This window comes from Erpetoichthys calabaricus, chromosome 4 (assembly GCF_900747795.2).
Source record: "Erpetoichthys calabaricus chromosome 4, fErpCal1.3, whole genome shotgun sequence".
Lineage (NCBI taxonomy): Eukaryota > Metazoa > Chordata > Cladistia > Polypteriformes > Polypteridae > Erpetoichthys > Erpetoichthys calabaricus.
This window is the reverse complement of record NC_041397.2, coordinates 192,104,076-192,119,598: the sequence shown is the minus strand read 5'-3', so window position 1 is coordinate 192,119,598 and position 15,523 is coordinate 192,104,076. Positions and strand designations below refer to the sequence as shown.

The 15,523-nt window shown below is 37.6% G+C and overlaps 1 protein-coding gene across 1 annotated transcript in view; it reads left to right on the top strand.

The window, feature by feature from the left end:
* eed (embryonic ectoderm development) overlaps window positions 1-9,096 on the top strand; it is a 46,965-nt gene extending 37,869 nt beyond the window's left edge. Inside the window, exon 12 of the mRNA XM_028800109.2 lies at window positions 7,561-9,096. Within this exon, the coding sequence (XP_028655942.1) occupies window positions 7,561-7,687 (127 nt within the window). The 3' untranslated portion in view covers window positions 7,688-9,096. The remainder of the gene's footprint in view (window positions 1-7,560) is intronic.
* Window positions 9,097-15,523: the final 6,427 nt, after the last annotated feature.

Genomic DNA, 15,523 nt, shown 5'->3' with positions numbered 1-15,523 from the left:
AACGGAATGCTGCTAGTAAGTACAGCTTCTGGGTCTGAAAAGTTGCAAAAGAAATCTGTTATGTTTACCTTTTTTCATAGCTTTCATAGAGTTTTTGTAACAAGTATAGAATTATTTCCATCAGTACCTTATATTGTCCATATTACTAACCGAGAATGGTAGACCGGAAGGCACAGACGCAGGTACACGGCGATGGACCCAGGAGACATAGTGCGCATGCGCCTACAGCGCACGTCTCATAAACCGCAAGTGAAGTCTGATCCACCGCGAACGAAGGAGTCACGGCTCAAAAACGAAAGAGCTCAACTAACGTAAATAAGAAATGGAGCAACAACGCGCACATAGCTAACGACTAATGACACAGCCACACAAAAAAGAGGATTCTGCGCTGCACCCCAGAGTCAAACGGAAGAGGCTACGGAGGCCCCAAAGGTCCACAAAGAGAGTACGGAAGGCGCAGGCACATACAACACGCTTCTGAACTAAACGTCCACACTACACAGCATGGTCCACTTGCTTCTAACACACCGCAAGCATAAACACGAGATAGTACAGAAACCCCACAAATCCGGACTCCACAACATATGTGAATCACATTACAGTAATACAATATTAAGCACATTACAGTAATACAATATTAAAAGTACAACCACAGAAAACACAGGCTAACCGAGAATGGTAAACCACGAGCCCGCCTGGATAGAATCAATGAACGCAGGCACCTACAACGCGCGTCTGAAATGCCGCAAGCAAAGCAGGCACGGCTCCAAAAAGAAAGAGCTCGACTGACGGAGATACAAACACGAGCCCGCCTGGATGAAAACAATGAACGCAGGCGCCTACAACGCGGTTCTCAAATAACACAGAGTTTACACATGCACAACTGTATGTAGCCCTCTCAAGAGAGTACAGAACCCTACACGTCCACACTACACAGCATAGTCAAACCCGACAGTACGGAAGGTGCAGGCGCCTACAACGCACTTTGAAAGCACCACAAGCAAAATCCCAAGATAGTACAGAAGCCCCAAAGATCCGGACTCCACAGCATTTGTGAATCACATTACAGTAATACAATACTATAAGTACTCACAGAAAACACAAACAGAACAGGCTTCAGCGTCCCGCCCCCAAACGTCCACAAAACACAGCATAGTCGAACCCGAGATAGTACGGACGGTGCATGCGCCAATGCACCGCAAGTGAAGGAGCCACGGCTCAGAAGCGAAAGAGTTCAACTAACGGAAATAGGTAATTTTAACAGTAAGTGCAATTATTCGTATTACTAACGGTAAACAACGTATACCTAATAATAATAATAATAATTCTTTGCATTTATATAGCGCTTTTCTCACCAACAAATCCCAAGGACAGACCATGGACAGAGTCGGCCTTTACCTGTCTGAGCCTGTATTTAGACATGGACAACTTTATGTGGTCTTCTCAAGAGTTCGGCATGCATGTGACGTTAACGTCAAGATTATAATAACTCCATACCAAGGAAAGCTCATTCAAGGACAACACGCCATCTTTACTACAAATGTGGTGTATGAAGATATCCTTTGTACGTCATCTACACCTTTACACTCCAATATATCTCATACATAGATCTGCGCAAACTCAAAGACACACTATACTTACATAACATAACAATTACACTGCTATTGTCATTTACATATATTACATAGACCTACAGATGTCGTGACGGTGAACATGATACATATGTAACAATTACCAAGACAGACAATAATCACTTTCAAATCTATTTCGGGTTACCCAAGACCAGGGGTTGGCGAGCGAAGCCCCCTAGTATTTTCACTAATACAGTAATCCCTCCTCCATCGCGGGGGTTGCGTTCCAGAGCCACCCGCGAAATAAGAAAATCCACGAAGTAGAAACCATATGTTTATATGGTTATTTTTATATTGTCATGCTTGGGTCACAGATTTGCGCAGAAACACAGGAGGTTGTACAGAGACAGGAACGTTATTCAAACACTGCAAACAAACATTTGTCTCTTTTTCAAAAGTTTAAACTGTGCTCCATGACAAGACAGAGATGACAGTTCCGTCTCACAATTAAAAGAATGCAAACATATCTTCCTCTTCAAAGGAGTGCCCGTCAGGAGCATATAAAGTCACAGAGATAGAGAAAAGCAAACAAATCAATAGGGCTGTTTGGTTTAAGTATGCGAAGCACCACGGCACAAAGCTGTTGAAGGCGGCAGCTCACACCCCCTCCATCAGGAGCAGACAAAGAGAGAGAGAGAGAGACAGTTTGCTTTTCAAGCAAAAATCAATACGTGCCCTTCGAGCTTTTAAGTATGCGAAGCACTGTGCAGCATGTCGTTTCAGGAAGCAGCTGCACAAAAGATAGCAACGTGAAGATAATCTTTCAGCTTTTTTAGACGAGTGTCCGTATCGTCTAGGTGTGCGAACAGCCCCCCTGCTCAATCCCCCTACGTCAGGATCAAAGAAAGTCAGCGCAAGAGAGACAGAGAAAAGTAAGTTGGGTAGCTTCTCAGCCATCTGCCAATAGCGTCCCTTGTATGAAATCAACTGGACAAACCAACTGAGGAAACATACACCAGAAATTAAAAGACCTATTGTCCGCAGAAATCCGCGAACCAGCAAAAAATCTGCGATATATATTTAAATATGCTTACATATAAAATCCGCGATGGAGTGAAACCGCGAAAGGCGAAGCGCGATATAGCGAGGGATTACTGTATATTTTCACGGAGGTACTATGCACATGTAGTTCATATGTCATATGTAAATTTTTAGGGGAGGAAAGAATTGAAGGTTGCTCCACATTATACTAATTAGTTCTTTGGTAATTTGTTTTTGTTTTTTGTATAATTCTATAATTTATGTATCCCAAAACCACAGTATGAAAAGTATTTGCCACCTCCTTGATATACTCTATTGTTATGTATTTGTCACAAAGAATGTCCTCAGATATTTAGGCAAAATGTTATACAGTCATGTGAAAAACTAAGTACACTCCATTAAATGTTTTTTTTTTCTTTTTTTAACATAGGTGGACATAAGATTTGATCTTCATTTAAATAATAGGTGATATGACAAACATCATGCCACATTTATTTAAATTATACAGTGGACTACAAAATATAACTACACCACTACATTTATGACTACTTTAAATACATAGAATTTGATGTACCAGATTACATGCAAATGATTAGATCAGCACTAGAGGATCTTGAAGGAACCTGTCTTCTTTTTTTTTTTTTTTTTAATTTCAAACATTTAGTTTGTTGTTGAAGTGTGTGTTATCACCATGCATCAGGAAGTCTTCAGAAAGAAGGTTATAGATGTTTGGGAAGAATTTTAAAAATATCTCCAAACACTTGAAAAATCAACCATTATAATGTCTGAAATATCTAAATATCTACAAGTAGAGAAGATTTCAAGCAACTGTCAACTTGTTCAGACCATGCTCCCCAAGCAAGGTCAGCCTAGAAGCAGATCATAAGCTACTGAAAAAAGTCTCTGTGATCTTCAGAATTTCACAAGGGGACCTACAGGTAGCTCTTGCCAATGCTGATGTCAAAATGCATGAATCAACCATTAGAAAAAGGCTACATGCATTAGATCTACATGGGATGTATACCAGGAGGAAACCTTTGTTTAGAGAGAACATGAGGGCAAAACTAAAATCTTCCACCTTAACACCTAGGCAAAGACCAGGAATACAGAGACAATGTACTATGGACAGACTGGGTAAAGATAGTTGTTTAGCCAAGAACCAGAAGATATGTTTAGTGAAAACCAAAGTTTGCACGTTACTAGATGAATCTTACAAGCTATAAAACAGACTGGTGGAAATGTTATGGTATGGGGTTGCTTTGTGGTATCAGGGCCTATGAAGGCCACAGTCATAACAGTTAATAGAAATTCTTCATTGTACCTGAATGTGCTTAAGGATAATGTGAGATTGTCTGTCAGAAAATTAAAGTGAACCTTGCTTCATGTCAGTGCTTCTGACCATACCAGTAAATACACCAAGATTAAAAAAAAAAGAAACTGAGGGTTCTATAATGTCTGAGTCAAAGCCAAGATCTCAAACCCATCAAGATGCTTTTAGGGGATTTGAAACATGCTATGCGCACAACGACACCGATCAAGCATCATACAGGTGAAAATTTCTTCAAGGAGGAGTGGGGAAAAACATTCTCCCGGTTAATTTTGGAGATTGGTAGAGAGCTATAGAAAAAGCTTACTTGAGAATATTTCTGCCAAAGGGGACAATACCAGCTATTAGAGCCAAGGGTTTCCTTGCACCATTTTCATCTGCCAAAAAAGTATCTGTTGATTTTTTTATTGAATGTATTTTTTTATTGGCTACATCTTTATTTAAAGATACTGTTTAAATGAAGCTCAAATCTTGCTATGTCCACATATGCTAAAAAAGAAAAAACATTTCATGTTAAACTTTTTTTCATGAAAAGGGTAACCAGTATAACTATAAGCTTATAACACCATTTCTACATTTGCTAAGTAATAGTTTTCCAGTGCCTCTATTGCCCTTGAGGAAAGGAAATTTCGTGCTTCACAAACTCAAACAGCTGAACAGATTGCATCCAGCTGCGTTGAATGTAAACCTAACCATATATTGATCCTTACATTGAAAGGTTAACAAAAGTTGTTGAAATTTACCAATCAGGAAAACATTACAAAGCCATTGCTAATGCTCTGGGTATGCAGACAATGTAGCACACTGCACCACAATCTTAAACTACAAATGGAGAACAAATGGTAAATCGTTCCAGGGAAGGCCGGTCTGCCAAAGTTACCAAATGGAACAGCGACAGCTCATTTCATAAGTCCCAGAGGATCCCAGAAGACCATCCAAAGAACTTCAGATCTTTCATGGCTTATCTAAGGTCAGCGTTCATAACTCCACAATGAGAAAGAGGCTGAGTAAAATTGGAATTTGTCGGAGAGGAGCAAAATGAAAACCTATTCTATCCAAGAGTAACATCAGTGCTCACCTTGCATTTCCAAAGAAATGCCAGAATGATCCCCAATTCTAAAAGAATAATGTTCTATGAATAGAAAAGTCAAATATAGAATTATTTGCACAACATAGGTCCCACTGTGTCTGCTGTAATCCTGATACCTTGGGGGGGGGGGGGGGGCAAATAGTGTGATGGTGTGCAGATGCTTTGCTGCCTTAGGACTTAGAAGCCTTCTCATTACTGGAGGAACCATGCATTCTGCACTTTACCAGAATATCTGAAGAAGAATATCCGGTTATCTGTTTATGAAATGAAACCGAAATGTAATTGAGTTATTCAGTGGGACCATGACCCTGAGCATGAAAGCAAGTCTACAACTAATTGGCTCTGAAGAAACAATATACATATATGCAGTATGTACAAGACATCTGAACACTAAGGTCAAGTAGAAATAATAAGAGAAGAAAAAAAAAATTACAAAATATATAGAGAGAACCATGTTTCTTCCCAAACCCCCAAAAAGCGTCCTGCAGGGTAAAAAAGAAAAGTCAAACGCCATTATCTAGAAAAGAAAACAAAAATATCCTAGCAGTTTCTTCCCAGGTATACAAGGGTTTAGGAAGCTTTATAAATACAAGCTGCAGATAACTAAATAAATCAGATTATAAAATGAGAAAATCCAGAGACAAGGTGTAACTAAATTAGGTGATTTCCATTTGCACACTAACAACAATTTGGCAACAGTTGTACCTAAAATAAAGACTCTCTTTTGGAAGAAGGACAGTCTGAGTGGAGATGCATCTAATAAGATAAATAAGTGAGGAGATACAGGCAATTGATAATTTAAAAATGTAGATAATAAATGGCACATTACACAAAAGAATACACAGGACAAAAACAAAAGGTGTGTATAAAGGCACTGGCAAATCTAGTCCCATAGGTAAAACATGAAGGGTCCAATGCAATTCCCATGACATATTAATGACACGCAGTCAAATATAACCTATGCACAAAATTTAAACTATGAACTAATAGTTTGAGTTTCTTTGAACAAAATGTTATATTGCCAAGGACAGGACTCCAAAAGCCAACTGCAGAGGGGGCAAGAGCCTTTACCATATTTTAGAGACAGATAGGAAAACAGGAGAGATTACAAAGAAGAATTACTTCAGGAACTTAAGGATGTTAAAAAAAAAAAAAAAAAAAATGAGTAAAGTGGGTGAACAGGTAGAGAAGCTGTATAGATCAGCCAAAAGATTCAGCAAAGACAGAAGTTGTAAATGGGAAAAAAAAGATTTAGAGGAAACTCCCATTTCTTACACAAAGGTCTTTGCATGTTTTGAGGGCATTGTTATAAATATTTCCTAAGGTGCAGATTGCACATTGAGAGCATTTAGGGAATGTACAGGAATGCCTACCCATCACTAAAAAATAAGGGTCTGAATGTGCCACTTCGGCACTTATCTGAATAATTTTTCTGTCAAAGTCCACGCAGAGATATTGCTGACCCAAAATAAAGTTTGGCTGTTTTCAATTTAATTTTAATGAGAAGTCAGGGAAAATGACATCCCTTAAGCTCTAAGCATGAAAAACAGGAATCAAACCTTGATGTTAAAGGCCAGGTCACATAAGCATAATGGCAAAACTGCAGGTCTAGAAAGAAAATCCCTCCGTCATCCCTGGGATGAGTGAGTATGGTATGGTTAAGTTTAGATTTCTTACTGGTACAAATAAAATAAGAAACATCAGACAAATTCTGCAAAGGTGGGGGAAGAGGGATCATTGAACTAATAAAATTAAATTGAGGAACTCTACAAATATACTGTATGATGGCTGTTAATGCTGGCAGTCAGGTTGGAGGATAATTCAGTCTCAACCCCAGAAGAGAAAAAAATACAATTTTGTAGTGGTCTAGTTAAAGTCCCTAACTTCAACACAAAAATGCTGTGGCAGGACCTGCAACAAGAAGAACCTTCCAGTGTATCTGAGTTAAAGCAGTTCTGCAAAGTAGAGTGGACTCAACAGCAATATGAAGAAGTGGTATTAAATTAATAGGAAACGATTAGCTGTAAATATTGCTTCTAAAGCTGCAGCAACCAAGTGTTGAAACTATGGGGGCAAATACTTTTTCATTTTGGTGATAGGAGTGTTGGATAACTTTTTTCCTTGAATAAAGAAAGGAATGATTTGATTTAAAAACATGATCATGTGTTCATTCAAGTTATTTTTCACTTAATACTGCATTTTCTCTAAAGGTCTGAAGCCATTTATTGTGTAAAATAAACAAAACGGAGGATATCGGGTAGTGGACAGACACTCTTGTTGTTTAAACACCTTGGATTTTTTTAAAAATGCATACCATATTGAAACTTAACCTTTATATTGCATCTTCTTAAAGAGGTTTGCCCTGAATTGAATATTCCTTTGAGCCTCCTTTTTCCCCAGAGAAAAAAAGAGTATTTGCAAATTGACATATTGAAATTCTATAACCTATAAGCTTGTCATATTGGCAAGAAATAAAAAAAAAAAAAAACTTGCAATGAAATTAATTTTTTTTTCCTTCCTCCCACTTGCAGGTGTACCACCTTGACCTATCCAAAATGCACTTCGGCTATCCGTCAGACCAGTTTCAGCCGTGACAGCAGCATCTTGATAGCTGTATGTGATGATGCCTCAATTTGGCGCTGGGATCGTTTACGATAGTTGAGGAGTATGATATTTCTTGCAGTTTTGAGCTGGCTAATAGTTCTGTCCTTGCACAGCTTTGTGCCTTTTGTTGACTGTGTTAGAAGCATCAGATGTCACCCAGCATGCATGGGCTTTTATTTTACTATGCTTGTTTCTCACTTTTGGTCCCTTTTTGCTTTTAATAAAATTTTATTTTTTTAAATTGTGTGTTTTTAATTTTTTTTTTTTTTTTTTTAAAGTTTGGCAAGAGGTAATCTCGCTAGATAAATAAAGTGGGTTCTGTTGCCGTGTTGTAGTGTCCCTTGCTGGTAAAGGAAAGCAAGTCAACTCTGAAGTGTCCACAAGCGATCCTGTTTGATTTGTTTATACACACACACACACACACACACACATACATACATATATATACTATTATGTATATTTTTAACTAGGGGAATGGTTTCTTCAACAATAAATTTTATACTGCCAGTATTTTATACCCATGAAACTGCAAATGTGTTTAAAAAAAAAATGAAGTTAAATTATTAACCAGGATCATTTGTAATCCATTGTAGTTTCTTATTTCATATCCCCCAAGTTTATCACCAGCTTTCTTTTTTCTCTGAATCTTTAAATTATATGAAATATGATTGAATGTGAAAATCCAGCATATGGTGCCATGCTGCTATTCACTTTTTGAAGCGGTTTAGGAGAATACAGTGAGTACATTCATTGCCTGCTAAACTTGGGCCAGTGTGTATCTTTTTCTGAAAGAGAGGTTAATTGTGATCTCCTTAATTTTTCCTCTTGGAAAAACTGCCTTAATTATGGCACACCAAAACATTGTTAATGGCAGTGCAATGAAGTATTAACTACCCATTCTAAGCAGTACATAAAGTGCAGTTTATAATGATTACTTAAAAAATTTGAAAGTGTTAATTTATTTTCATTTTTATAGACACTTCTGGTTTGATGTAAATGTTTTTTTTTTTGTAAGTTATGATTTGTAATTTTATATCAGTGTATTGTCAATAAAAACAATGACTGCAAAATGATTTGATCCACATTGCTGAATATTTATAACTTACGTAAATTAAGCTTTACAATCTTGCTATATAACACAAAAATGTTTGAGTCATGTATGATAGCTGATGCCTGATAGCTGATTACCGATGCCTCGTTGAACACTGCAGATTTCAGTCTGAGAAAGACATCGCCTTTTATTTTTTTTTTTTATTTGTTAATGGTGGTGCTGAAGCTTTTGGAGTGTGATATTATCCTGACTAAATTGTGCTCCATAGCTGAAATATGTTTGCTCTGTACAATAGTGCCTTACACGTTGATGGATTAGATCCTGCCAAGCAGTCATTGTTCTCGGAGTACTTCCTTATCTGAAACATTTGTGGTATAATTTAAATAAAATATTTTACAAATGCATAGTGGTTTCCATGTGTGTATCTGGGATAATTTCATAGATGCAGGCACAATTATGCAAAATGTTTTAATGCACATTAGTGAATATTTGTAACTTGAACAAACTAAACTGTTGTATCTTGCTATATAAAGGAACAATATTTCAGTCATGTATAACAGATTTCTGATGTTAAGGTGGTACTGTCTTGTTTAAGGTACATAGTTACAGCAGTGGCAAATAAATGCAAAAGGCATGTTGGAGAATGATCACTTAAAATAAAGGTTAATTATTGTCATTAATTAAATGAAAGTTGTTGTACTTCATTTGCAAATCTGCAAAACAAAATTGATGGATCCAAATGTTCTTTGTTTAATGGTAACCATCAATTGTGTTACTTTTCTGATGCAGTTCCATCACTTACTACTGAATACAGATACTCCAGAGAGTTGTCCAGCTAGTAAGAAAGGTACAAGGATGGCAAACAAAATAGGGTAAACATTAACTAAAGAAATTGCGCATGTCAGTGTGAGAAGTCATTGTTCTAGAGCAGGGGTTCTCAAACTTGGTCCTGGGGACCCACTATGGCTGCAGGTTTTTGTTCCAATCAGATTTCGCATCAGTGACAACACCTGATATCACTGATCTCATTTAATGAGATCACTGGTCTCATTTATAAGACATTTAGAAATATTTCTGCTTTTGCTATAGATTTAAAATGCTTAACTCTCTTGTTGATTTCATTATATTTTGCCGTTTCTCTGTGCAGTTTTCCACCTTTGTTGTACCTTATTAAGGACAATTAAAGCAGAGCAGACACCCAGGCAAACAACACTAAATAATCAAGGGCTGCAACTACTTTAGCGTCAGACCCATTAATTAGTAAATAATGGATTAAACAATTACAACACCTGGAAAAGTAGAATGAAAATCAAGTTGAAAATATTGTTAAAAAGAAAAAAAATACATTATTCTCAAATACCTGCTTGGTACATTTTAATATATATATATATATATATTTACCAAACTTAGTTTTCTAATTTCTAAATTGTTCCCAAAACACAGAACTTGGGAAATAACAGTTCACTTAATTAGCCCACGAGTCCAATTGAAAACTGAAGCTGGTTGGAACAAAAACCTGCAGCAACAGTAGGTCCCCAGGACCAAGTTTGAGAAGCACTGGTATAGAGGGTAATAGGCTACCTTTATGTGTACTGGGTGGCCCATACCAGCTACAGTCAGAGGCACCAGCACAGAAAGGAGAGTTGCCAAAATGGTACAGGACAGGATACTAGACATGCATTTTCTTCCATGAAGAGACAAGGTCCTTAGAGGAATTATATATAACCTTGTGACAACAAGTTGGGGCTAGGTTGTCCTTTCTATGGTGAGGTCAGGTAGGACATGCAAGAGGCCAGTATTCTTCCATCAAATTGCTGGAGGACACCACATGGTACTAATTTTAAAATGAGAAAACTGTGCTGCTCTTTTAAGGAATATGATGCATAGAACCAGGGGCAACTTTGTAGTGTTTTACTGGTGCTGTTGTTTTACGACAGAAACTATTCCTGGCCCAAATGTCATGTCATTTTTCAACCTGCTTAATCCAAACTTGGGTCGTGGAGAGTGTTGGAGACTATTCCTGCTAGCATAGGGCGTTAGGCCATTGCAGGGTGACCAAACACACTATAGGGCCAATTCAGTGTCGCCAGTTCACCAAACCTGCATGTATGTGGACAGTGGGAGAACATGAAAACTCCACACAGGGAGGACCCAGGATGGTCTCAAGTGTTAATTCTACAAAAGGGATGTAAAGCCTTGAGGCAGAATTAACTGTAGGCCTAAAGTCATTCCTTCCATAAGTTCATGTTTGGTTGGAAAAGGCTCTGCTATTTTAGAGCAATAGTCTGGACTATAAAGCTCTTTTTATGAATGACCACTTGGACCCACTGTAGTTTGCCTATCGAACATAAACTGTAGTAGAAGGTGCAATTATCTATCTGATCTACAAGGCTTATTCCCACCTGGACAAAGATGGCAGCACTGTGAGGATTATATTTTTTGATTTCTCCATTGCCAGCAACATCATCTAGTCTTCCCTGTTATGGAATAAGCTCAGGGATAGGCATCTGTGAGCCTATGGTGTCCCTGATAATGGACTATCTGTCTGGCAGTTTGTAGTTTATGGTACTCAAAGACTGTGTCTCTGGTGTGGATGTGAGCAGCACTGGAGTACCACAAGGAATATTCCTATATATTGATTATTCTGTTCACTATATAAAACTTAGATTATAAATATAATACCAGGTCATGTCATTTTCAGAAATTTGCAGATGTTTCTGCACCAATGGGGGTGTATTGACAAGAGGAGAGGAGAGTAGAGTATAGGAATTCGGTGTAGAATTTTGTTTCTTGATGCATAGAGAAATGTCTGCAACTGAACATAACCAAATCCAAGGAAGTGTAGACATTTACCACACCAAAGAGCCTCTGTGCCTAGTCACTGTTCAGGGAGTGGATGTGGAGGTTGTGCCCTGCTACAGGTACTTGGGGTCTACATCAATGACAGGCGGCAGGTCTGATAACACAGAGAAATTATATATAAATTATATAGGGTCTTTCTTTTTATGATACTGCTATAAGAGGAACGTGCACTCTGGACCCCATAGAGGTAGTAGCAAAGGACAGAATTAAAACAAAACTCAATGGCATTATGAACAATGCTACACATTCTCGCTCTAACACACTAACACTATGGAATTTCACACAATGAATCATTCAGTTGGATTGTGTCAAGAAACACTACAGGGGCTCCTTATACTAATGGAAATACACTTTTATAATGCCTTACTGCAGCGTTTCTCAACCCTTAAGTATTTATGACCCGAGTTTTCATAACAGTTTTAATCGCGCCCCCTTAACGTTTTTTTTGAAAGGGGCCCACTAATACCAATTTGTTCTTTTTAAATTAATGATATATCATAGATGCATATTTTATTATACCTACTTAACTTTTATCGACATTTATCTAACTCTGTATTTATTTTTCTAGTATCAGAATATAGTTTAAGTTCATTTGTTTTGGTTTCAATAGATGTATTTTTCATATTTTCGATTCTTGTTTTCTTTTTTTCACATCTTCACGCCCCCCTAGGGGGACCCACCCCACAGTTTGAGAACCACTGCCTTACTGTGACCACTCTTATCATTAGCCAGGTCATATAATTTCTTCTAACTTGTGTCTGTGATTGGATGGATGGTGGTGTTTCTTATATTTTTTATAATTCTTGAGCTTCTATAAAGATAAATATTTCCTTGAGCCAAATGCTATCTCTCCTTCTGATGTGTTCCTAAGACTAAAATTTACATATGTAAAATAAAAATGTATATGCTAATATAACTAATGCAAGTTTATCATCTCATTCTAATAGCTCCTAGTTATCATCCTGTTTTCTATATAACTTCAGCACATTCTGCACATGTTAGCAACTGTTAGGCCTCTGAAGTTCTCTTTTGTAGTTTGTGCATTGAAAGTTTGAATTGATGGAAAATTCAAACTTCTGTTTTTGCTATTTTAATGAAGTCTGCATAAAGATGACTTTTGTGCTAACAGTAACAAAACAATGAAAGAAAAAAAATTCAAGCAGAACATGAAACACTTGTAATAAATGGGAAGTTATACTCTTTTAAAGAGAGTCCATCACATTGTTTTGGGAACTAATAAAAGAAAATCCACATGAAATGAGGAAGTCATTCCATCCATCTATCCACCCATTTATTTAATATCTCAATCTGTTCATTGTCACCAGTAGGTGTTGCCTAATCTGGCAACTTTAGGCACAAGGACTCGCATCCAGTCCATAGATGGTTTCTGGTATCTCTTGGGACTCTTGTATCCACTAAAATATTTATTTATAGATCAATAGAGTGATTACTGTCACATGTACAGAGCTGAGGACAATTATTTTTACCTGAATATACTAATCAATACGCAAAAATGTTGCCACTCTCTGGTGATATTATTAATGAGTTTAACCACTATATCTCAAAACTTCTGTCACACATAAATATGCAAAAAAAAAAAGTAAGAAGTACCTTCATCTGTTATCATATTCTTCACCTTCTGTCTCTCCCACTTCATCTTTCACCATCTGCCTTAATGAACCAATTTGTGCTTATCAATATGCATATCCAATATGCACAATTAGAAAGGGGGGCTGTACAAACTGCACCAAGTTTACTTGATCTTCATAAGAGATCAATAAAATCAATCCAAAATAAGATACTTCATATCATCCATCCATCCATCCATCCATTATCCAACCCGCTATATCCTAACTACAGGGTCACGGGGGTCTGCTGGAGCCAATCCCAGCCAACACAGGGCACAAGGCAGGAAACAAACCCTGGGCAGGGCGCCAGCCCACCACAGTACTTCATATCATAGACCACATTAAATGCACTGATAGGTCAGTCCATTGGGAGCATTTTCCCATCTCTTGACATACAATCATGAGAAAAAGTAAATACATCCCGCGGAAACTGTTGACTTTTTCTACATACTGTATTTGAACAGGCATAACAGTAGATCTTTGTGCAAACAGTGCATACTGATAAAAGTGATATACATGAATAAAAACACAAGAAAATGTGATTTTTCAATCATTTATTCAAATCATTATTTGAATTATTATTATTATTTCAATCATTTATTCAGTACCCTGCATTGCAGTTTCTTCATCTGGTTCATCTAAGGTCCAATCCTCTGGTGGTTTCAGAATTGGAAGACTGTTGTCATGTGGCACGGGTCTCATTGCTGAAGGCAGATTAGGATATTCAATTGACTTCTTGTTTTTGGCAGAGAAACCAGACACATTAGTCAAACAGAAGTAACAGTTTGTCACATGGTCTTTCTGTTCTCTCCATATCATCGGAACAGCAAACAGCATCGTCTGTCGAGTGCCTCTGAGCCAGGCTCTCAGACTGACAGCACATGACGCACAGCAAATGTGAGGCGCCCATTCCTTGTCTTGATCACCAATTTTGCAGCCAAAATACAGATTATAAGCTTTCTTCACAAGAGCAGTCATCCAACGTCTCTGAGGCGCAAGTGTATATTCGTCACAGATATAGCAGAATGTATTGCGGCTGTTATGACACTGACGAGACATATCACCCCACACCAAAACGTCTATAGCAGGGGTGGGCAAAGTCATTCCTGGAGGGCTGCAGTGGCTGCGGGTTTTTGTTCCAACCCAGTTGCTTAATTAGAAAACAATCCTTGCCAATAATTACATTTCATGGCTTGTTAGAGCTTTAACTCTGCTATGTCAAGTCATTCTCATATCCTAGATTTTTTTTTCCATTCTAAGGATATCATCCAAATACTTTGAAGTGTAAAACAGATGGGTAATTCTCAATCCTTCACTATTTTCTCTTCTCTTTCCTTCCAAGTATTTAATTAAACCAAATAGTGCACGATAAATATACACAGGTGTAAAGGGTAACAAGCAAAATGGATAACTGCTGGTTTCTTTTGTCATTTGCATCTAATTGCTAATAAGGAGCAATTAAAAACCGAGAATGCAGCTGTTTATGACTTAAATAAGCAATAAGGGTTCAAAATCTTAATGAGGGAGATAACTAAAATGAAGCAGAAGTGTTTCTAGAGCAATAAGTGCTTCTTATTTAGCAATTGGGTGGGAACAAAAACCTGCAGTCACTGCGGCCCTCCAGGAATGACTTTGCCCAAACCTGGTCTATAGCATTAAGCTTACTTACTGTTATATTGCTACAGATACTATACTTTACTATACTGATACTATACATACACACTGACTATCTATATAAACCAAATGAGCAGGATCGGTGTATGCAAGCCACCTTTATAGCATGTTGAGACAGCGTCAAGCTCATTCAGACCTGCCCAGGCATTTCCAGGATGTCAACTTCCACAGAACAACTTCCAACCTGGCCTAATTCCATGCCTGGACATGTCCAGGCTGCACAAACCGTTATTGATAAGTCACTTACAGGAGTGAAAATGTTTGGATACAAATATAAGAAAAAATTATGGCAAAACTGAAGATTTCTCTAAAACGGTATGTGATGGGTAAATTTTGATGTGATATTCATGATCAGCACCCAACAGTGTTCAAGAAGCAAAAACTTTGTTGTGCAGTGTTATTAGCAAAGAGAACACCAGACCCTAGATCATTCCCTAAAGAGGTTCTAATCATTGGCACCTAATCTGGAACATCTGATTCTAGTTGTATGAATTTGAAGAAGTCATAAATGTGTAGGGGTGTACTTACTTTTTCCATGGGACAAATCTGTACTTTTGTTAATTTAGATTGGAAGAATGAATACACCAAGTCAATTTTATGTGTGAGTTGTTCAAGCATGTCACTTTTACCTGTAGGCATTGTTTGCATGAAGATCTAATGCTTGCCTTTACTTAT